The following is a 22631-nucleotide window of genomic DNA, read 5'->3' as shown; positions in this document are numbered from 1 at the left end:
GTAATAAACACGGATAGAAAGCTAATTTATTATGGTAAAAAAAAAAGAGAATGCACTTTCCTATTCTGATAACAGCGATACAGAACAACTTCAACCTACGTGGATGTCACAATTATTCACATTACTTATCACCCAACTGACAGAATAGAGCATGTAGTTACGCACCGGTTTAATTTATTTATTTTAATATTTTTTTAAACTGTTGTAAAAAGACTAAAAAAGAGAGACAGAGTGGATGTTATTTAGACTCAGAATTTAAAACCATAGCAACTTTATTCTCCAACTTCGTGGGTAAAAACAAGGAATTTGACTTTGGATTCCAGCACATTGTGAAAAAACAAACAAACAAAAGCAGAGAAACAAGCAGGACAGCAAATTACAATCAATAACAAAAAAAACATTTTACGGAGAAGGGTAAGAACAGGGACAGTATGTATAAGAGATAGGTTATTTTCAAAATTCATACATAGCTGTAAGCTTTATGTACATTCATAAACTGCCAGTCAAACGTTTGGACTCGCTTTTGTCATTGAACGGCTTTTCTTTATTTTGATGACTTTCTACAATGCAGATATATAGAAAATACATCAAATCTATGCCACAAAAGTATATAAAATTATGTATCAAACACAAAATTGTGAAACAACTAAAAACATTGTGTATATATTTCTTGGTTGTTCTAAATACCTCCTTTTGACTTAATTACTGCTCTGGCCGCTCCTGGCCTTCTCTCGATGAGCTTCATGGGGTTAGTCACCTGAGATGGTTACTGTCTAGAAGGAGTTCCCAGAGGTAGTAATAACAATAACAAGCCATTGAATGAGGAGGTGTGTCCAATCTTTTGACTGGTAGTTTAAATATAGTAAGTTATTGTGCAATTGTTCAGCTTTAATAGATACCGTGTACATCCCCAGAGTTGATTGCTGTACTCATCTAAATTGGATATCAACAACTTTTTAAACAGTCTAAATTCTACTTAGTGAGTACAATTTTATTTCTATAGCACCTTTCACAGACATTGTCACAAATTGCTCCACAGGAGCAAAAACACCTAGTTATGTGTCACATGTTTTGTTTTGTTTTTTGTTTTATTTATTATAATTTTTGTGTGTGTTTTAGCATAAACTTTGCCAAAGTGTCAGAGATTTCTCTGTTGTCAAAGTGATTTTTGATTACACCTGGATCAGGAAAATGAAAACCCTACATGTATTTAAGCATAAATGGAGGTTTTTGAGTCTTGTGTGTACATGGAATATAACACTTACCTGATTTAACTTTAAATGTTGTTGATTTTTAATTTTTTTTACAGAATGTTTGGAACCAGCACCTAGTGGCCATCACTGAAATGGCTCTCTTAAGCTTTGTTTTTGCTTCACATTTGATAAAACATTACCTCCTCCATCTTTTGTACATAATCTATATTAAACACAAGATTGCCAGTTACAGAAAAAAAAAACATTTAGGTTTATACAGGAAGCAAAAACTGTGTACAAAAAGCTTCTTTTCAATCCTCAGGACTGACAGCTGTTATAATAAGTGGCTCTGTATTTTTCCCATCATCCAAAACCCCCGGACTGAAGAAAGGAAAAATCCTCTCAGAGAACAAACACCCGGTGAAGGTGTGGATGTGAGATCTGGCGTCCACGTCGAAGAAGGAAACCGTCCCTTCCTCATAATCCACGAACACTCCCACGGTCTTCGGCTTGTGCTGGAGATGAAGCAGCTTGGAGGGGGAGTCCAGAGCTCGATACTCGTTGCCGTTCCTCAAACGCACCGTCCAGTAGCCGTTGTCAGGGGTGGAGGTGATCATACCCTTCCTGTTGATGGACTCCCTGACCACGCCCAGATCCCAGAAGGTCTTATTCCCTACTGCAACCTAGTTTACAGAACAAGTTGTGAATATTGGTGTAACCTTCAATGAATGGCGTGGCTTCACTTTGGATTATTCAAACCTGCGTACCTGAAAGTAGATCCTCCCAGAGAGGAAGCCTTTCTTGCCCACAACGCAGATGACGGGGTCAAAGCGTTGGGGATTGTCGGGGACAACGTGTGGCACCTCGCCGCGGCTCGCCTGCTTTCCGTCAGATGACAGGACGATGTTCGGGTGGGCCGTGTCCGGGTCCAGCACCACGTCCACTGTGGACACACGGGCCAAAACATTTTCTCTCAGTTCCACTGGTTGTCAGACTTTCCAGGTCTGTATTCCCAGCTATTATGTAGTCCACAATCAGCCCCCAATCAGCAAAATTACAGATTAATTAAAGGAATTACAAGACAAGATTATGTAAAATACCAAAACATGTTCTTCTGTTCGACTCTATTCACCACGTGTTAAAATTTGGTAAATACAACCTCAAAGGAGCAATGAAAACATCGCCATGTACTTAACAAAAAACTAAGCAGAATCTGAACCAATGATTTAGCAGCTTGTGAAAACTTTAAATAATAATAAAGTTTTATGGCATTTGACATCTTTCCCCTTTTATGGAGGAATTTGGCACTAATCCTCCTCACGACTTGCCCTGAGTTCTTTCACAGTCCAGGTCAATTTCTGCAGACTCCTCCTATAATCACATCATTTCAGTCAGGGTGAGGTCTAGACTTTAATGGACGATTGCCCGACCTCTATCCTTTTCTAATGTGTGTTGAACTAGGCCCTGTGGAGTTTATTTTTTTTTATTTAATTTTGCATACACAAGTCAAGCTTCATGACACGGTCTCATATGAGGCTATCAAGAAAACTTTGGATGACTTGGAGTCAGACACATGTATTTGCACAGGTTTTACCTGATTCTCAGTGCTGAAATCCATAAATCAGTCAGTTTGAATATTAGAATGATATTAGTATTGATTATGTCTGTAATTGTTTTTAATTATGTACTGCTATCTTGGCCAGGACTCTATGGCAAAGATGTTTAATCTCAATGAGGCTTTGCTTGGTTATGTAAAGTCATGTAAAAAGAAAACAAATGATTGTTGACATGAAATTGTTTGCAATAGTCTTACTAACACATTCTTAACCAATGTGTAGTCTCAGTTGTTTCCTACAGGTTAATCCTTACCAACAAACAGCCAAAATGTCTGCTTTAAGAGAAGAGATCTAACTTGCTAATCAGTTAATCTGTGCATTTTAATAGCAGGTTATTGCTGCAATAACAATAGAAATTCTATAATAAAAGAAAATTATATGTTTACCCAATGGTGTAATGATGGTTACACACGCTTCTGATTAGCAGCCTTTCTGTTGGATAATGGACCAGTTTATTAGGTCATGAGGGTTGTACTCTAATATTTAATTTATTTCCAGGTTTGGACCTGATGTAAGTATTGTGTGCTGACACATAAACCTTAAAACAGATGAATGGGCCATTTCTAGTAATCAGTAACATAAATAACAAAATAAAAAATTAAACGATGTAAAGAACATGGAAAATCCATTTTTTGGGATTCATTAATAAGAATAATAGGTGTTTTTTTTTCTTTAATAGAGAAAGAATAAAGTATAGTGTTTATTGTGTCCATACCTGCATATTTTTGCATCCTCCTTATTTCTGTCAAAGAAAGGGGGAAAAAAAACTTTTTTAAATGTTTGATTATTTTATAAGAAAGTGAAATTGTTTTCGGATTTAATAGAACCGAAATATAGCATTAATGTAAACACAAAATAATTTTTTTGTCAGAGAAAACCTATTGAGAAAATATATAAAAATAACTTCTCCTTGCAGTTCTTATTTCAGTACCCAGAAAACTTACTGGCACTCCTGATAAAGACGTGTAAAAAGCCTCAAACAAATCATTAGCACCCCGACAGTCTAATTAAGACACAAGTAAATCATGCAATTAAACCCTCTCCTACTATTCAAAATAAACGTTGTCTAACATACCTATATCTGAAATCAACAACTTAAACCGTAACAAGTATATTTATTTTAAGGCTTTACACATCTTTAGCAGTGGTCTAATAATCGTGGAAGCTGGAAATCTGCTAAGGTCAGTGTATCTTTTGGTCATTGGATTTTCGTTTCAGAAACAGGAATTGAAAAAACAAAAACAAATGGCCATTTGATTTTTGTTTTAAAATACAAAAAAGAAAATCGAAATACAAAGCGTTTGTCTTTTTCATTGTCCATAAGCGAAAAGTGAAATTTGAAAAATTATTTGAAATTCATTTTCCATTTCGGGTAAGAAAAAACAAAAATGGTTTAAAACGTAAACGAAAAAGAGGCTCGTTTGTTCATATTCCGAGACCGGAAGTGGTCACTTCTGCATTGCAAAAGCACCACATTTTTCAGGATAAAATGTCTTAAGAACCTTACGCAGATTTGATTTTAGACACGACAAAACAAGGCTTGTCATCCATACAAATCTCAGCGCAGATATCCCAGGTGAGAGGGGGAGTAAGACGATATTTTCTAAGAAAAGTGAGGCGATTTTCCAATGAACATGGTTGAGTTTACTGCGGTCAAGCCAGCCGCCACTGTGGACACGGCAGTCATGCCAGCCCTCCCTTCATTTTGAAGGTCATGCGAACACCATGCATTACGGTAGCAATGCCTGAGACTACTTTCCAAAATAAAAGCAATGTGTTTGACGTGTATCAACCTATTCTATTCTTTGTTTTGTTACACATGTGGACTTCAGTTAGTTGAAATAATTTCTCACAGCTTTATGTAATACTTCTTTATTATTCAAGCCTGCTGGTGAATATGGAAATATATATTTTGGTCATAGTCACTGTTTAGCCTGAATAATTACTAAAAAAAAAATAGCCAACAGCCTTAAACAGGCTTGCTGTTGCAATGACTCAGATAAGTGAAAATTTGCACAGGGATATTAAAACAATTGGTTTTTCTAAGTGACTACTTTCACTTACAGATAACAGATTAGGATCTTGACATGTTACTCATCAAAATCCATATACATGATGTGGAATTTCTAAATTAAACCCTCCAAAATCTCTACATTAAGTCAATTTCACATAAGTTTCTGGCAATGTTGTTACTAAACGGTACATTTTCAGGGGATACTGTCACTTCAGCCTGACAGTAGAACACCTCCAGATGTTGCGCAACAAATTTCATCCACATCTGATGTGGAATTTCAAAGTGAAAGCCCTTCAAAATCTCGCTATATATTCACTTTGACCTAAGTTACTGATAATGTTGCTACTAACCCTTATATTTTAAGTTAAAGTTTTTGATTCAGAGTGACAGTAGAACATCTCCAGAGGCTGCTCAACAAAGCTCATTAAGATTTGATATGATGTTCCAACATGACTATATACACTATATTGCAAAAGTATTCGCTCCGCCATCCAAATTATTAGAATCAGGTGTTCCAATCACTTCCATGGTCACAGGTGTATAAAAACTACGCATGCAGACTGTTTTCACAAACATTTGTGAAAGAATGGGTTGCTCTCAGGAGCTCAGTGAATTCCAGCATGAAGCTGTGATAGGATGCCAGCAGGCAAAAAATCCAGTTGTCAACTTTCCTCGCTCCTAAATATTCTTGAGTCAACTGCTGTATCATGAGAAAATGGAAATGTTTGGGAACGACAGCAACTCAGCCACGAAGTGTTAGTCCACGTAAACTGTCGGAGCGGTTTCAGTGGATACTGAAGTGCATAGAGCGTAGAGGTTGCCAACTTTCTGCAAAGTCAATCACTACATGATTCCAAACTTCATGTGGCCTTAAGATTAGCTCAAGAACAGTGCAGAGAGCTTCGTGGAATGGGTTTCCATGGCTGATCAGCTGCATCCAAGCCATACATCACCAAGTGCAATACAAGGCATTGGAGACACGTTCTTCTGAGTGACAAATCACGCTTCTTCATCTGCAAATCTGATGGACGAGTCTGGGTTTGGCGGTTGCCAGGAGAATGGTGATTGTCTGACTTCATTGTGCCAAGTGTAAAGTTTGGCAGAGGGGGGATTATGGTGTGGGTTTGTTTTTCAGGAGCTGGGCTTGGCCCCTTAGTTCCAGTGAACGGAGCTCTGAGTGTTTCCACAGACTAGACATCTTGGACAATTCCATTTTCTCAACTTTGTGGGAACAGTTTGGAGCTGGCCCCTGCCTCCTCCAACATGACTGAGCACCAGAGCACAAAGCAAGGTCCATAAGGACATGGATGGAAGAGTTTGATGTGGATGAACTTCACTGGCCTATACAGAGCCCTGACCTCAACCCGATAGAACACCTTTGAGATTAAATATAGTGGAGACTGAGAGCCATGTCTTGTTGTACACCATCAGTATGTGACCTCACAAATGCATTTCTGTAAGAATGGTCAAAAATTCCCATAAACACACTCCTAAACCTTGTGGACAGCCTTCCCAGAAGAGTCAAAGGCAGGTGAGTGAATACTTATACAATACAATATAGTGTATATTAGGTTTCTCAATGTATTGGAAACTAAATATTTTTTGTCATACACAGATAAAAATAATCATTAATATGAATTAAAAAAAATTACTAGCCAGTCTAAGAAGAAAGCACACAGAACATTTTTGTTGTGATCTTTCTATAATTTGGACAAAAGAGACTCTCAGTGGAACTTTGTCTTATTTGTTATTGGCTGAATGAATGTATCGCATAAAGCCTTGTTTTTCCGGGAAAGAAGGATGTCCAAGAATGAGCGAGAGTAAGTAGGCCTATGACTCTAAGATACAACAGTTAGATTCTGTCTCTTATTTTCAATATGAGAAGCCATATCACAAAGGATGACCAAAGTTTTATGAATATCGGGCTTGTTGAACTACAACATAAGAGCATCGTCCAGCTTTTTTGGACACACACACACACACACATAATTTTGATAAACTTTACGGTTGTTTTATGTTTTTAATCCACTTTCACATTTTTAAAAGTAACAAATCTGTTATCAAAAGAAAAGTATTAATTGAACCTGAATGTTAAGGTGTGTTTTACATTGATCACATTCTTGTTCAACAATAGCTGCATGCTACCCTTTCAGAATATGAACAGTGACAACATCAGATATGGATGCAATTTGTTGAGCAACATCTGGAGGTGTTCTACTGTCATGTTGAAGTGGCAGTATACACTAAAAACCATTCAATATTGACAGCAACTTAGGTCAAACTGACTTAACATAGAGATTTTGGAGGGCTTTTATTTTGAAATTTCACATCATGTAGATGGATTTCAATGAGTAACATCTTGAGATCTTAATCTGTCATCTGTAAGTGAAAGTAGTTACTTGGGCAAACCAATTGTTTTAATATCCCTGTGCAAATTTTCAGTTATCTGAGTCATTGCAACAGCAAGCCTGTTTAAGCTTGTATGCTATTGTTTTAGTAGTTATTTAGGCTAAACAGTGACTATGACCAGAACATATATTTCCATATTCATCAGCAGACCTCAATAATAAGGAATATTACACAAAACTGAAATAAATTATGTAAACTAACTGTAGTCGACATGTGTAAAAAAAAAAATAATAATAAAATACCCTGATGCACGTCAAACATATTGCTTTTATTTTGGAAAGTAGTCTCAGGCAGTAGGAACCACATCCGGTTTCCGGAGTATGAACAAACGAGCCGTTTTTCTGTTTCTGTTTAAAAGCTTTTTTGTTTTTTGTTACCCAAAATAGAAAATTAAATTCAAATAATTTTTCAAATTTTACTTTTCCCCTTTTGACAGTGAAAAAGATAAACGCTTTGTATTTCGATTTTCTTTTTTGTATTTTACAACAAAAATCAAATGGCCATTTGTTTTTGTTTTTTCAATTCCTGTTTCTGAAACGAAAATCCAATGACCAAAAGATACACGGACCCTGCTAAACACACCTCAGTTACACTGAAATTACAAATGAAATAATGAATTGAATAAAATAATGTAGTTACTGTCGAAAGCAGTAAATGTTGGTCTAGAATCTGCTGGGTCAGATTTTCATACGAAGACTTGTATTGTTTAATTTTTCTTTTTTTTTTTAGCAGATGTGATTTAAAGAATCTGTAAAGACTTTCCTACAGTTCAAAATACAACATTTATTGTTCTGCACTGCTGTTTTTGGTCCACAAGCATGCATTTTGAGCAAATACCTAAAGCAAGATAAGACAACAGCCGTAGCGCTAAACTTTAACAACCAGGATTTGATGGACGGCAATGAAGACTTTAGACTGAAGGAAGCAGTCTGGGGACATCGTGATAAGGAAACTAACAATGAAAGAGATAAATACGGCAAGCCCTATATAGATGTACTAGCAAAACCTTTTATCAGGTCACGTAAAGCCAGCACAATATTCTATAAAATCAAGACAGTGTAACAAAAGTAAGATAACATGTTTCTTTTGAGTTTTGTTTCAGTGATCTTAAGTATAAATAATACAAATGTTCAAACTATAAAACTATAGCTACATATGTGCAGTGTCCCTATTGCAGCAAGTTAAACAAGATTTATATCTTTATATCACTATGACCTAGAGACAAAGGGGCTTCATCTTTGCATCTCAGTCATTTAACCTTTTGAGCTTAGACTGTTAATTAAAGCACGAGTCAGGAGAATGAGCAGAAAATGCCCACAGAAACGGTTCCACTGGTGTCGTGGTCGCTAGCAAAGAAAGCGATGGTGGGCGTGACAATTCACAATCTGGTTTTAATAGTAATGTACACTGGTGGTACATAAATAAGACAAAGCCTCAGTCTGGGTTTAGAATTAGACTAAATAAGAAAACACTGCCTCTCATGGCCATGCTCGGAACTTCAACTTTAAATTGCATGGTTATAAAATAAAAAAAAACAGGGGAAAAGTTCCCAATTAAAAACACCAGATATAAATATTTATATTGACAAACAACACAGGTATGATTTCATCCTGGGCTCTCTTTATAGTCCTATCTATCTACGACGACGATGCCCGTAGTTTACCTTCTTCCTTCAAGCTATCCAGATCCTTCTTCAGCGTGTGGGCCAGTCTGGAGAGCGTTCTCCTCACTGTTCCCACACAAAGCTCAGGGTAGATCCTGGTTTCTGCCCACTGCCTGTTGATGGGTGGAGGCGACACAACAGAGGGCAACCTCTGACGAAGAGCGGAAATATGCGTATTAGTGTATTATTAAAAAAAAGATCTAAAAAAAGGGAAACCACTACGTCTGGTTGATGCTGACCTGCAGGAGGTGCAGGTGGTCATCGGTGTCCTCCAGCTCCTTCAGCTCAGCGCTCCTCCTCTGCAGCTCGGTGATCTCCAGCTGAAGCTCGTCGATGAGCTCCTCGGCCCTCTTCTCCTCCGCTTTCTGCTTCGCCTCGATTTCTGCGTTGGCCTCGGCTTGTCTCTCCTTCGTCGAGTGGATCAACGACGTGAAGAGACTGTCGCTCGCCTTCTTCTCCTTCTCGGCACTCAGCTGGAATTAACCCAACATTTTAAAACTTGTTCTAATGAAGCAAATAGATTAAAATAGTGTGTGTGTGTGTGTGTGTGGGGGGGGGTGGGGGGACCCTGAAGAGGAATGTTGTTCACTGTTTCTATCTTCACTTACTGTGCTCAGCTTCAGACAATTTTTGATATCTTCAATTTTCTTCTGCCGCTCCTGGATGGTCTGCTGAAACTCTGCCTCGGTCTGCTTCATGTGGGCCTGAATGGACAGAACCAGGCCCGTATTAAGACAATGTGGTGCCCCTGGGCACTATACCTCAAAGCCCCCCCCCCCCTTACCCGTGCTGTCCTCCGGTCAAAAACATCAGACATAATCAAGGGGATTTCTGTAATGTAATTTACTATTTACTAACTTACACAACTACATGTAGGCATATGAGCAGTGAGCAATATTCAAATATCTCATTTTAAAATGTTGAAATAAAAAAAAAATCTTGATTTATTTATCATTTATTATTATTGTGACTTCAGTGTTCACAAAACGAATAATGCATGGGCTTTCAACAATTTCAAGTAAATAATATAACAATTTATGAAAAATATATTTTTTCATAAATTGAACCCCTCCCATGGTTGGTGCCCCTGGACACTGGCCCATTGGCCCTTATGGATAGTCCGGCCCTGGACAGAACGTGGGTTTGATACATAGAGGAGAAGGCCTTGTAGCAAACTGATGGAGAAACCACGCAGCGGTCGACTTTCCCAGAAAAAGCTGCTGAACTTATGATTTTATGATACAGGACGCTTCCTGTCAAGAGCAACGGTTTATTCATTATGAAGACCAAAAAGTAAAAGTGCAGCTTTTAGTAGGATAGTGGGTAATTTTTAGCCTACATTGTGCTGACAGACAGTTTCATGTCTGATATTCAATAACTATTTCTGTAAATTTTACACTTAACTCTCGTTAGAACGTAACTAGTCCAGCATCTCTGACCCTCTGAAGTTCCCACCTACCTTCCTCTCCTTGCTCTCGTCCTCTATGGTGACCGCCCGGTGGCCCTTGTGCTCCGTCTCGGTGCAGAACTGGCAGACGCACGTCCGGTCCTCCCGGCAGAACATCTCAAGCAGCCTCTCGTGCCTCTTGCACATCCTGTCCTGCAGGTCCGTCACGGGCTCCAGCAGCTTGTGCAGCTTGAGGGTGGCGACCCTCCGGTGCGGCTCCAGGTGGGCGTCGCAGAACGACGTCAGACACACCAGGCAGGACTTGAGGGCCCTGACCTGCAGCGAGGCGACGGCGCACACGTCGCACGCCACCTCGCCCGGCTTGGCCGCGGCCGGAGCGGAGGCCGGAGGGCGGGCGGCCATTTGTCTTAAAGCGTCCGCCAGCTCTTTGAGGGCCGTGTTGATGCTCATTTCAGGCCTCGAGGGGAACCTCTTGTCGCAGGCGGGGCACTGGCAGACGTCACCGCGGTCCCACGCCTGCCCTATGCAGGCTTGGCAGAAATTGTGTCCGCAGGGAGTGGTGACGGGGTCGGTGAACACCTGCTGGCAGACGCTGCACTGGAGCTGTTTCTCCGGGAGCATTTTGGCTTAGGTGGCTGGTAATACGCTGGGCAAGAGATGAAACAGCTGGGTGTTAGAATGGAGAAGGAAGTTAGTTAGAAAAATAAACCTCCAAATGTTGGTCATGGGTGACAATGTAAATATGCTGAAGTTAGATCCGTTTTTCCTGTGGCTCAGGTTTTATCCACTAGACAGATAATATTCAGTGTAGCTGGCATGTCTGTCCCTGCGTGTTAAACTAACAGGCACACCCAGTCATTACTGAAGTTACTGTCACAATATAATTACAACGCCAGTGTGTCCTCAAAACGAAACCGACAAAGAGTCTCTGCTGCTCGCCAGACACAAGAAGCTGCAAAGCTCTGAAAATGTCTATTATCACAGCAGAGCGGCTCAGTAGATTGTAGCGTAATGCCAGAGGTCTGTGAGCAGCGCAGTCACGCTTCCAGTGAAAGCCTCGGTCAGTCTGTCACGTCGTCTCAGACTGGTCTCAGCCCGTAGCTGAGTACAGAGGGGGTCTATACGCGTGGATGTTAGTCACAAGCAGAAATCTGAATTCCCAAAGAGGACAAGCAGACACTGGTGCAGCAAAACAAATGTCAAGCATAAGAGTCGAAGCTTTCATTTGATTTTCTGCTTTTTGACGTGGTTGCTATTGTTTTTTTCGTCCCTGAAATATACATCGTTCACATGCTGAAATCAGCAGTGAACCCTTGACCTTTGGAAAATGAAACGGGTCTTTAGCGATGCAGTGGTTCCGTTGTTTTCCTTCAACATTTACCAGACTACTTCATCTGTGCTCCCTGCAGGTTCTTTTATTATAGAACCATTCCTGTTGGGGGAGTGACAAGAGTTCTGAAGGATCCTGAGGTGTCTCCAGAAGTGTTATATATTCCCACTTGGGTCAGCTCTATCTTCACCATGACTGACCAGAGCAACAACCCATCATCTCCATCCATCTCCGGCTCCATCCTACTAAGATAGCCGCAAAACTTTCTGTTTTATTTGGACCACAAAAAGATTATTTGACAATGACACAGAGGAAATTATCCAAGAACTTTCCTCTTTTCAGCCATCCCTGCTTTAACTATTGAACCTGACCTTTACCAATCAACCCAGCCGTTTTGCTTCACACTTCTGAAAACACTTTAGATTTTTAGCTTAAGCAGCAAATTGTCTGTGCTTACCTTTCGTAGCTGCAGCAGTAGTCTCGTCGTTTCTGACCACAGAGCAGGTGTGTTTCCTGCTTTATGAGATTGAATAACTACACTGAGAAGCAAACCGTGACACAAGGAACACAGTTACTGATCAGCCAAACCCTCCCTCTCCTAACTCACTGGATCTGCCCGAATCTTAAGATCCCCACTCACAGCTCAACCAACAATTAGTCACCTTAGCAACAATCAGGGGCCGGCTTGTGATAGACGTCCATATTTATGTAACGATGGTAATATTTAATGGTATCCCCCACAAATGGAAAGTTTGTTTGATGGGTGTGGCGGCTAGGTAAATGGTTAACAGATTCCACTGGCAACAGACCTGAAGTACCTGTTTCAGACGGCACGCAGGTATGAGGAAGGCTCCAGTGCTTCATGTAGTTACATAATGGATGCGTTCAAGTTCACAAAGAAGTCAGCATGATGGAAGCGAAGCGTTCACATGCACACTTAAAGTGTGGAAAATGACCTCGGAGAAAAGTCAATCACTTGACAAATGCAGGTTATTGTGCACAACCACAGATTTCTGAGGATTTTATTGGGGTTTCCTTTGACAGAGCAACACAATGCAATGCATGACTTGTTCCCTTAACCATCTATATTTTCTCCCACTTTACAATTGTGTGTTACATTGTGTTGTTCAGGGACATGAAATCCTAACGAAGCACAGGCACCATCTGACTACATGATGGGGATGAAAGGGCTTGCTGCGCATTGGGTAATACACATATGTGAGGATATGCTCACAAATGCACAAGCACGGGTTTGTTGAGTTACAGAACACAGTTTAAGAGGAGGTTCTTTAACTTCCAGTCTGACTTCATGTCCAAAGACTGACCTTCTTTAACCACACTCTCCTCTCCTGCTGTCCTCAGGGATCTTCCCACATCTGAAACATCTCACCTGCTGGCGGTTACTAAAACTGGTTGCTAAATGATTAAAAATTATTAGAAGGGACATTACAGCTCATAATACACAGACCCATTCAATGAATTATGGAGCTTAAAGCGGAAATTGAATTGAAGAAACTCTATTGCCTACCTCCATCCAATCAGAGACTCATCCGCCTCCGACGCAAGCCAATCAGCTTTGAACTGCTCTTTATCTTAAAAGAATTTCAAATCCACATCTCAGTCTTCTTCCCAGCAAGCAAGGAGTGGCTGCGCAATGTCTGATTTGGACTCTGATGACTTGATTCAACCCACCTCCATCCCCTTCTCCACCATCGTAGCAAGCTCCGTCTGGCTTCCTATGGTCCTCCTTCAACCTCGTCCCTATCAGAGTGTAATTCCTCCCTGACTCTTACAGAATTCCCTGTCACTTCTCAATCGATCCGGCAGAAGACCGCCATGTTGAGCCTGTTTCAGCTGGAGGTTTCTTCCTAAAGGGGAGTTTTTCCTCTCCACAGTCGCTTCATGCTTGCTCATCATGGACAGTTCATGCAAACCTGTGTTTATCCAAGTGGGACATCTATCTTTCGGGTCCCTGAGTGAAGTACTGGTACCAGCTTATGCAGTCCGCTGGATCCCATCAGTTCAGCTCAAGTAGATCATCTTGCAAACCAGCCTCTACGGACTAAACCAACTTCATCTATCTCCACTCCACCACCAGTTTCAGGCCTGGGGGATCATTCCTATTCTCATACACCTGCTTATGCATATTGAAGTATAATTCAGCATCAATATTTCCTGCCGAGGTCTGAGCGGCAAAGTCTTAAAATATTGTATCAATAAAATTCTTCTAATTGTCTCTCCTTTCTGTGTGAGTTTTTCAGATTGAAATAATATTTAAAAGGTTAATTTATTCCAGTAAATCAATTCACTAAGTGAAGCACATTACATAGATCATTTACACCCATGTGGATGCTTTCAAGCCTTTATTTCTGTTAATTATGATTATTTTCCACCAATGAAAACACAGCAGAGATCCTGATATATTTAAGCCTGACATGGTGTGGTATTTAAAAAAAGGTTTGGAATTAATTTTTTTTTAAAAACTGGAGCGCGATAACACATTTTTAGTCCCAGTCCAGACTGAACTGCACCCAAACGTGTCTCTATTCTCTGTAGTGCCATAAGCTTTTCACTGGGTGGAAACAAAATACAGGAAAGTCAGCTTTATCAGCAACCTTCACTTCTGCTCCTCCAGGACAGTATATGTAAAGGAAATATAGCAGTGGCGGAGGAAAGGTGCGGGGGGGTGGGGGGTTCAAGGGGGCAAGTGCCCCTCACTTTTTGGACGGGGGGGGGGGGGGGGGGGGGGGGGGGCAAAAGGTATTTTCCCCCCCCCCCCACACACACACACTTTTGAGATAAAATTTCATTTGAACTTTTTCCATTATTTTGATAAATACAACAATAAGAAAGCTATCAATATCAAGAAGTATTTGGCTACCTAATTAATTGATAGTGTTACTGTCATAGAATTAAATTCTTATTATGAATTAATTTGTTTTCTCTTAATTCAGTTTTTAATTACTTGAAGTCTACTGGTTATTTCATTATCTTTTTAATGTTCAAATTCATTATTATTATTTTTGTTTAATACGGGTTAAGCTTCAGTACTCTTAGTATGTGTAAATTGTTTACATCTTGTATGACTATGTACTGTTTACTTGGACCTAGTTAATAAGTAACATGTGTGGGCATCTTCTCGGTATACAACTTTTATGAGTCTGTCCACTTAATGACCTCTTGACTCATGCGCTATAGTCACTTCCTTTAAAACCATTAAGACAAAGAAGACAAGATTTAAACTAAGACCTAGGATAATCTGAATTTTTACAAGAACCCACCGATTCCCAGTGTAGTAAGTTATATTATTTGTATTAATAATTGTTATGTCAAAACAATTTTACTCTGAAATCAATATTAGTAACTTTAAAGGGGAAGTCCGGTCAACAGGGAAAAATCAGGGGATCATTAGCTATACCTAAAACTAATACGCTCGTGGTTAATTAATGAATTTAGTGTTAATCAATAAAAAAACAAACATAAATTGTCATCTGGATCACTGTGTATAGGGGTGGTCATTACTGCCCAAATATGGGCAGTAATGGCCGCCTAAAATCACATCCTATGGCGTGTGTAAGTGAAGAGCCGACGGCAGTTCGCCGCGCATTAGCAGCTGTAGGAGCTGTTGGACACAGCTGCGATCAACAACAATTATTTTGGATTTCCAGAAGACTTCACCATTGAAATTCGCGAGAGCTATTGTTGAAGCAACAATGCTCACGTGCATGGCAGTTGAATGTAGCAAACATCGTGTAAAAGTGGAAAAAAACATAATTTTTTTCACCTTTCCGATTCATCATCCACCATGGGCTGTTTTGCTGGATTACCACCGTAAAGATGGAGGATTTTCCATCACACACACACATATATATATATATATATATATATATATATATATATATATATATATATATATATATATAAATGCTTCTCCACAACTGGGTATATATCCAAACTGCTAAATCTGTCTCTCTTGTAAGCAAAGCAATATGACAATAAGTGTAATAGTAGTAACAGCCCTTTTTTCAGTCAGCTGACAGACACTGTGCAGCAAAGGTTTTTGTGGGCTACTATGTTTTGCTCTGTTAAGCCAGAGAAAATTTAATTTCAAGAAAGCTAAGTTAGTTTTGTGTCTTTAGGGAAATTATTCCTCACTTTTATCAATATAGCTAGTCTAACTATTGCCATCATGCAGGTTTTACAAATGCACAAGGTTTTATCGCGTGAAAACATTTCAGTCTGGTTGTCACTGCCTTTGGATGGGCCTATATTGTAGCTTGTTTGATGAGCTTTAACTCAAAAATGAGTCAACTCTAAGAATCTTACATCTGGACTAAAAATGGAAAGCCTGTTGTTCATGCCAGGAATCACAGTCAACACTGGGGGCTGAGCAGATCCTAGAATCACCCCTGTTGCTCACTGTTGTGAAGCCCACTTATTTTATATGACTTTGGTCTTATTTTTGTCTAAAGTCGCTTGTAAATTTTGTGAGTGGCGGGTTGCAGTTTTTTTTTGGGCTTGTTTCTGAAAGTGAAGTCGATTGTTTTTGCTCTAAACTAAGTGACGCCGAAATATCACTCCGCCTCATAACGCACTGCAGCTTATCCTGACAGGAGCAGAGTAAACACAGAATGAGCCGATCTGACCGTATTTTCTGCAGTTTACGGTTGCAATAACTGATGATAACTGCTGAAAGTAGATTAGGCGTGCAGATCACCATTTTGAGCAGAGATTGGTTCTAAAGATGAGTTTTATACTTATCTTATAACATTGCAGAACCCAACCCATAAACCGTACTTTAATGCTTATTTGTTGTCTTTTTATGTCTCTAAAATGTAAAATTAGTAATAATTTAAATTTAAAGGCTTCATACCATGTCTATCCTTGTTTAAGAGGTTAAAAATATATTTTGGCATGAAAACGGTATTTATTTACAAGGGGACAGATAGGGCATTGGGACTTGCTCTACAGCCGATCCCGCACAGTGACGTCACAAACTGGGAGGTGGCAGTACTGTTCTTCACCAAGATGGCGGCCCCCATAAAAGGACCTTCAAATGAAAATATATTATATATTATTAAATATATATATTTAAACATTGTTCTATGTCTTTGAGATAATACCAAATTTAATCTGTCATTATCTGTTGCCTCTTGGGGTAGTTCTTTGTTTGGTAAATACCTCCTAAATGTTGAGAAGATAATGATGTGCCTCAAAAAAATAACTCTTAAGCCTACAGTGCTGTTAAAGATGTAGATGTAGATGTACCGATTGCTTCTTTAATCAGCATGCTCATTAAACATGTTAAATAGGGGTGCATTTCACTTTTCCTTGCCTATGGACCCAAAATATTTTTTGGTTCGCTTCGCTCGCCATTTGGCTATAATACCTTATCTATCTTATTTGCCCCCCCACATTTTAAAACCTTCCTACGCCCCTGGACAGGGTGTTGGCTTGGTATTGATTTAGTTTTCTTTCATTCTTAACAGATAGAATCAAATATCAGTGTAGTTTTTTATACAAAAAATCATCATAGAGGTCCATCGTCAGTTGTTTAGAGCTTCATCTCATCTCAAAGGTTGCTGGTTGCGTCTTGGCTGTCGCGCCACCTGATTCCATGCTGAACTGTATGAATGACTCAGTAGGGGGCGCTATAGAGCTGGGTAATAGCCAGGAGCGTCTCCAGTCTCCCCAGAGAGTAAATGTGGTACCCAATAAAACAGGTGCTTTTCCTCCCTCACTTCCCACACAACAATAACAATTAATTCAGCCCTTTACTTGTTCCCCACAGGGAGACACCCTTAAGTAGCTCCCAGCAGAGGGGTCAGTGGTCAGAATGGGCTTCAGGACTGCGGCCCCAGAGCTGGTTAGGAGTTCAGCACCTGCAACTTGATACATGGAGCTTTAACACTTTGCTTAGTTAAATTACTTAAAAATGTATTTATTTTTTGGCATGTTTGTTCTTCAGTCACCACCCTTTTGTAAAGTTAAGTAAAGTTGTGAAAGCATAATCATATCCACTGGGTTCGTATTTGTGTCAACATAGAATCATATAAGCTAGTATTTGCAATTTAATCACTTGTCTTTATTAAAGGATTTAAAAACATGTTATTGTTACCGACACTAAGCAAGGTAGAGTTACCAGCTATATCAACTGACAAGATCTGGAAATAATATCAGAGGTAAATTTAGCCGGTATTATTTTCTCAGCAACATGTTGATGCTGTTTTATGTCGTCAGCCTTGGGCACGGCACACACTAGATGGTGTTTGGTATTGTTTAAAGCATCACCGGATCTGATGAATGTCGAATTGGGACTTTTTTCCCACTTTAAAAAAGTGGGAAACCCTCTGATATATACAATGGGCGACAAAGGATAGGAAATGATTCCTTCACTGAAACTATGCGATGATGAAGTGAGTACCACACTCCCAAATACTAACTGGATGTGCACGTTGTTGTCAGAAGGAACATTAGCTTTCAACGTGCTGAGTTTATTAAGAGGTAACAAGAAGCGAGTGCAACCACAGATGGTTTTATTACATAATTAAATGCCTTGGCAGAACATTGTGGCTTGTGATCTTGTTAAGAAACAGCAGGATCTTCTTAAAGTTAACTTTAAGCAGGAAAATAAATATAATGTGGACATCATGAAAGCCAAAGATTCCCTTTTACAGTAAAAACATGTGCCCAGCCAGAGATGCACTGAGTAATCAGTGTAAAAAGAAGGGTCACTATGCAATAGTGTGCAGATCTGGAACAAGAGAAATATGGGCAGCAGGTGATGACGGTGAAGAAGTTGCATTTCTGTGCTCAGTAGCAACAGATGAAATGGAGGAAGCTTGGATCACTGAAGTAAAAGTGAACAATCTGGACTATTTACTCAAAATAGACACAGGAACGGATGTAACCGTGTTGCCAGGAAAAGTGTACATCTCTCTGTCACAGACACCACAGCTGCAACCCACAAAATATACATTGTATGGTGCAGGTATGTCTCCACTAGCAGTTAAAGGGAAGTTTACCGCTAACCTGAGCACTCCCAGCAAAACTACAGTACAGCCTGTGTATGTAGTAGCCGATCTGACACAAGGGTTACTTAGCCGCACAGCAAGCGTAGCAATTGGGTTGGTGGCCAGGGTAGAAGCAGTAGAGGAGCAGTTCCCAAAACTATTCAGCGGCTTAGATCGCATGGAGGGTGAATACAGAATAGATCTTTAAGCAGGTGCTAAACCATTTGCTCTGTCAACGCCAAAACATGTCACTCTTCCCTGTTACTCAGAGTAAAAAAGGACTAGCTCAAACAGAAGAGAGGGGTAATCTCTAGAGTAGAGCAGCCTACTGACTGGTGTGCACGTATGGTCCCAGTACCCAGACCAAACAGAGAAGAAGTTTGTGTGTGTGTCGATTTAACTAAATTGAGCAATTCTGTTATAAAATAAGGACACATATTGTCATGAGTGGAGCACACCCTAGGATAGCTAGAGGGTGCAAACTCGATGCAAACTCAGGATTTTGGCAAATACCTCTGTCCAGGGAGTCAGTGCTTCTCACAACCTATATCACGCCCTTTGGAAGATATTGCTTTAACACACTTTGTCTTAGAAACTCTTCAGCTCCCTGTGGATGGAATTCTAAACAACTACTGACTTCCCAGAGTTATTGAATAAGGAGACGGTGGAGTGATGAAGTTCCAGCACTTTTATTGAGAAACAGTATTTATTGAAAAACAAGATAACTCGTCACATAAATATGCAAATACAACACCAAGGACTCATAACAGTTACAAATCACGTGTGCTGGAACTTTTAGTAAAGATCAGCTTGAATGCTTCATGGAGTTTTAACACACTAGATCAAAGGTTTAGCATTCACCTACAATTTAGGGTTCAACTAATTAAGTAAGGCCTGTTTTAGGTCCCTATGTGCACATTATTTTAGTATATTAGACTACTTAAGCTAAGCCTGTATACTAATTTAGGTCGAATCCGTCTACCTTCTCCCCACCCTGAAAACCCTCCTACTCGAGCCTCCACTCACTACTTCGATGGATAACCATCCACCACCCTCAAACTTACCAAACCAGGAGCAAAAGCAGGAGAGGTTCAGTGTGGCCGGGGAAACAACCAGAAAACGCTACCCACAGGGGTAGTAAAAATTGGTGAGACCCCCAGGGAGATCTGCTCTCGGCCAATCTGAGCCAGAAAACCCTGTGTTGAATCTAGGAGTTACCATTACCAGCTAATTTTAAAGGATCTATAGAGCCAATCAGATCCCGGTCTGTCCTTCCATAATAAACAAAAATTGCATAAATCAGTGATCTTTGGTGTGAGAAAACTTCTCCATTTCTTTCATCAAGCAGCGAGAACAAATACGAATCATGTCAGGAAAAACATTTGAAATTCCAAATATCAATTTTAACATTGCTTAAGCAAAACTGAAGTAACACAACTAAACATTTTCATTCATGCCTAAATCGAAACTGATAATAAAACAAAATAAAAACAGAAAAAGTAACGGGGGAAAAAAAACAGCAATCTGACAATACTACTGTAAAATTGCAAATCAAACAAATCAATATCATCAACCCCACAGGAACATTTTTAAAAGCATTACAAGGAACAGTCAGCAAGAAGGAAAAAAAACAAAACTTGTGGTGGGCCGCTGTCCTCACAGCCAGCTCGGTGGCTCAGGTTGATGACGATGATTCCTGGCGTGTGATCTTTCTTATCCTGCGATTTGTCGGCCCCTGGTGGTGGCGTCACCTTCCTGCAGTGTGACGCGTGGATCCAAGGAAGCCGTTGTTCGACCTTCACTGCCGTGTAAGTCGTGAGGAGCACCTCCAGTGGCCCTTTTCTAAACTTTCCCAAATTTAGTCACATTACATCCACAAACATAAAATACTATTTTATTTAAATCTTATGTGAAAGTCCAACATAACATATACAATTGTGACGTAGAAGGAATATCCTACATGATGTAAAACATTCATTACAAATAAATGAAAATTGCTCTGTGCAAAGGTATTCAGCCTCCTTTTCTCTGATGCGACCAATTGCTTTAAGCAGGAAAATCTATATAACGTGGACGTCATTAAAGCCAAAGATTCCCTTTTACAGTAAAAATATGTGCCCAGCCAGAGATGCACTGATTAATCGGTGTAAAAAGAAGGGTCACTATGCAAGAGTGTGCAGATCTGGAACAATAAGGGAAATATGGGCAGCAGGTGATGACAGTAAAGAGGAAGCTGCATTTCTGGGCTTAGTAGCAACAAATGAAATAGGGGAAGCTTGGATCATGTCACATAATGTGTATATTGGAAAAAAAAAAATCACAGCATTTACACATTAATGGTGTGTACTACAGGTCGACCGATACAGGATTTTTTTAACGCTGCTTCCTACGCCTGCTAACTCTGGCTAGCAGGCGTAGGAAGCTGTGGCTAGCAGGCATGGGAAGCTCTGTCTAGCAGGTGTAGCAAGCTCTGGCTAGCAGGTGTAGGAAGCTCTGGCTAGCAGGTGTAGGAAGCTCTGGCTAGCAGGTGTAGGAGGCTCTGGCTAGCGGGCGTAGGAGGCTCTGGCTAGCGGGCGTAGGAGGCTCTGGCTAGCAGGTGTAGGAGACTCTGGCTAGCAGGTGTAGGAGGCTCTGGCTAGCGGGCGTGGGAAGCTCCGGCTAGCAGGCGTAGGAGGCTCTGGCTAGCAGGCGTGGGAAGCTCTGGCTAGCAGGTGTAGGAGACTCTGGCTAGCAGGTGTAGGAGGCTCTGGCTAGTGGGCTTGGGAAGCTGTGGCTAGCAGGCATGGGAAGCTCTGGCTAGCGGGTGTGGGAAGCTCTGGCTAGCGGGCGTGGGAAGCTCTGGCTAGCAGGTGTAGGAAGCTCTAACTAGCAGGTGTAGGAGGCTCTGGCTAGCAGGTGTAGGAGGCTCTGGCTAGCGGGCGTAGGAGGCTCTGGCTAGCAGGCGTAGGAGGCTCTGGCTAGCAGGTGTAGGAAGCTCTGACTAGCAGGTGTAGGAAGCTCTGGCTAGGAAGCGTGGGAAGCTCTGGCTAGCAGGTGTAGGAGGCTCTGACTAGCAGGCGTAGGAGGCTCTGGCTAGCAGGCGTAGGAGGCTCTGGCTAGCAGGCGTAGGAAGCTCTGGCTAGCAGGTGTGGGAGGCTCTGGCTAGCAGGCGTAGGAGGCTCTGGCTAGCAGGCGTAGGAAGCTCTGGCTAGCAGGCGTAGGAAGCTCTGGCTAGCAGGTGTAGGAGGCTCTGGCTAGCAGGTGTAGGAGGCTCTGACTAGCAGGTGTGGGAGGCTCTGGCTAGCAGGCGTAGGAGGCTCTGGCTAGCAGGCGTAGGAGGCTCTGGCTAGCAGGCGTAGGAGGCTCTGGCTAGCAGGCGTAGGAGGCTCTGGCTAACAGGCGTAGGAGGCTCTGGCTAGCAGGCGTGGGAAGCTCTGGCTAGCAGGTGTAGGAAGCTCTGGCTAGCAGGTGTAGGAAGCTCTGGCTAACAGGTGTAGGAGGCTCTGGCTAGCAGGCGTATGAGGTTCTGGCTAGCAGGCGTAGGAGGCTCTGGCTAGCGGGCTTGGGAAGCTGTGGCTAGCAGGCATGGGAAGCTCTGGGTAGCGGGTGTGGGAAGCTCTGACTAGCAGGTGTAGGAGGCTCTGGCTAGCAGGCGTAGGAGGCTCTGGCTAACAGGCGTAGGAGGCTCTGGCTAGCAGGCGTAGGAGGCTCTGGCTAGCAGGTGCAGGAAGCTCTGGCTAGCAGGTGTAGGAAGCTCTGGCTAACAGGTGTAGGAGGCTCTGGCTAGCAGGCGTATGAGGTTCTGGCTAGCAGGCGTAGGAGGCTCTGGCTAGCAGGCGTAGGAGGCTCTGGCTAACAGGCGTAGGAGGCTCTGGCTAGCAGGCGTGGGAAGCTCTGGCTAGCAGGCGTGGGAAGCTCTGGCTAGTAGGTGTAGGAAGCTCTGGCTAGCAGGTGTAGGAAGCTCTGGCTAACAGGCGGAGAAAACATCTTCTGTTTGATTTATATA

At 41.3% G+C, this 22631-nt stretch overlaps 1 protein-coding gene across 2 annotated transcripts; it reads right to left on the bottom strand.

Annotated features, from left to right (window-relative positions):
• Nucleotides 1-253: 253 nt before the first annotated feature.
• On the bottom strand, nucleotides 254-12194 carry LOC105915558 (zinc finger protein RFP). Of its 2 annotated transcripts, none has more exons than XM_036146249.1 (8): nucleotides 12091-12194; nucleotides 10355-10949; nucleotides 9504-9599; nucleotides 9135-9368; nucleotides 8896-9046; nucleotides 3525-3551; nucleotides 1961-2136; nucleotides 254-1876 (listed from the first exon to the last, which is right to left on the bottom strand). In XM_036146249.1, exons 2-8 carry the CDS (start codon nucleotides 10922-10924, stop codon nucleotides 1505-1507), a joined length of 1626 nt encoding a protein of 541 aa, XP_036002142.1. In that variant the 5' UTR covers nucleotides 10925-10949; nucleotides 12091-12194; the 3' UTR covers nucleotides 254-1504. The 2 variants fall into 2 exon arrangements, with proteins under 2 accessions (XP_036002142.1, XP_036002143.1); XM_036146250.1 differs by having other exon boundaries at nucleotides 10355-10969; nucleotides 12091-12104.
• Between the last annotated feature and the right edge of the window lie 10437 nt (nucleotides 12195-22631).

The sequence above is a fragment of the Fundulus heteroclitus genome, chromosome 14 (genome assembly GCF_011125445.2).
Source record: "Fundulus heteroclitus isolate FHET01 chromosome 14, MU-UCD_Fhet_4.1, whole genome shotgun sequence".
NCBI classification, from domain to species: Eukaryota; Metazoa; Chordata; class Actinopteri; order Cyprinodontiformes; family Fundulidae; genus Fundulus; species Fundulus heteroclitus.
This window is presented reverse-complemented; position numbering and strand designations above follow the sequence as displayed.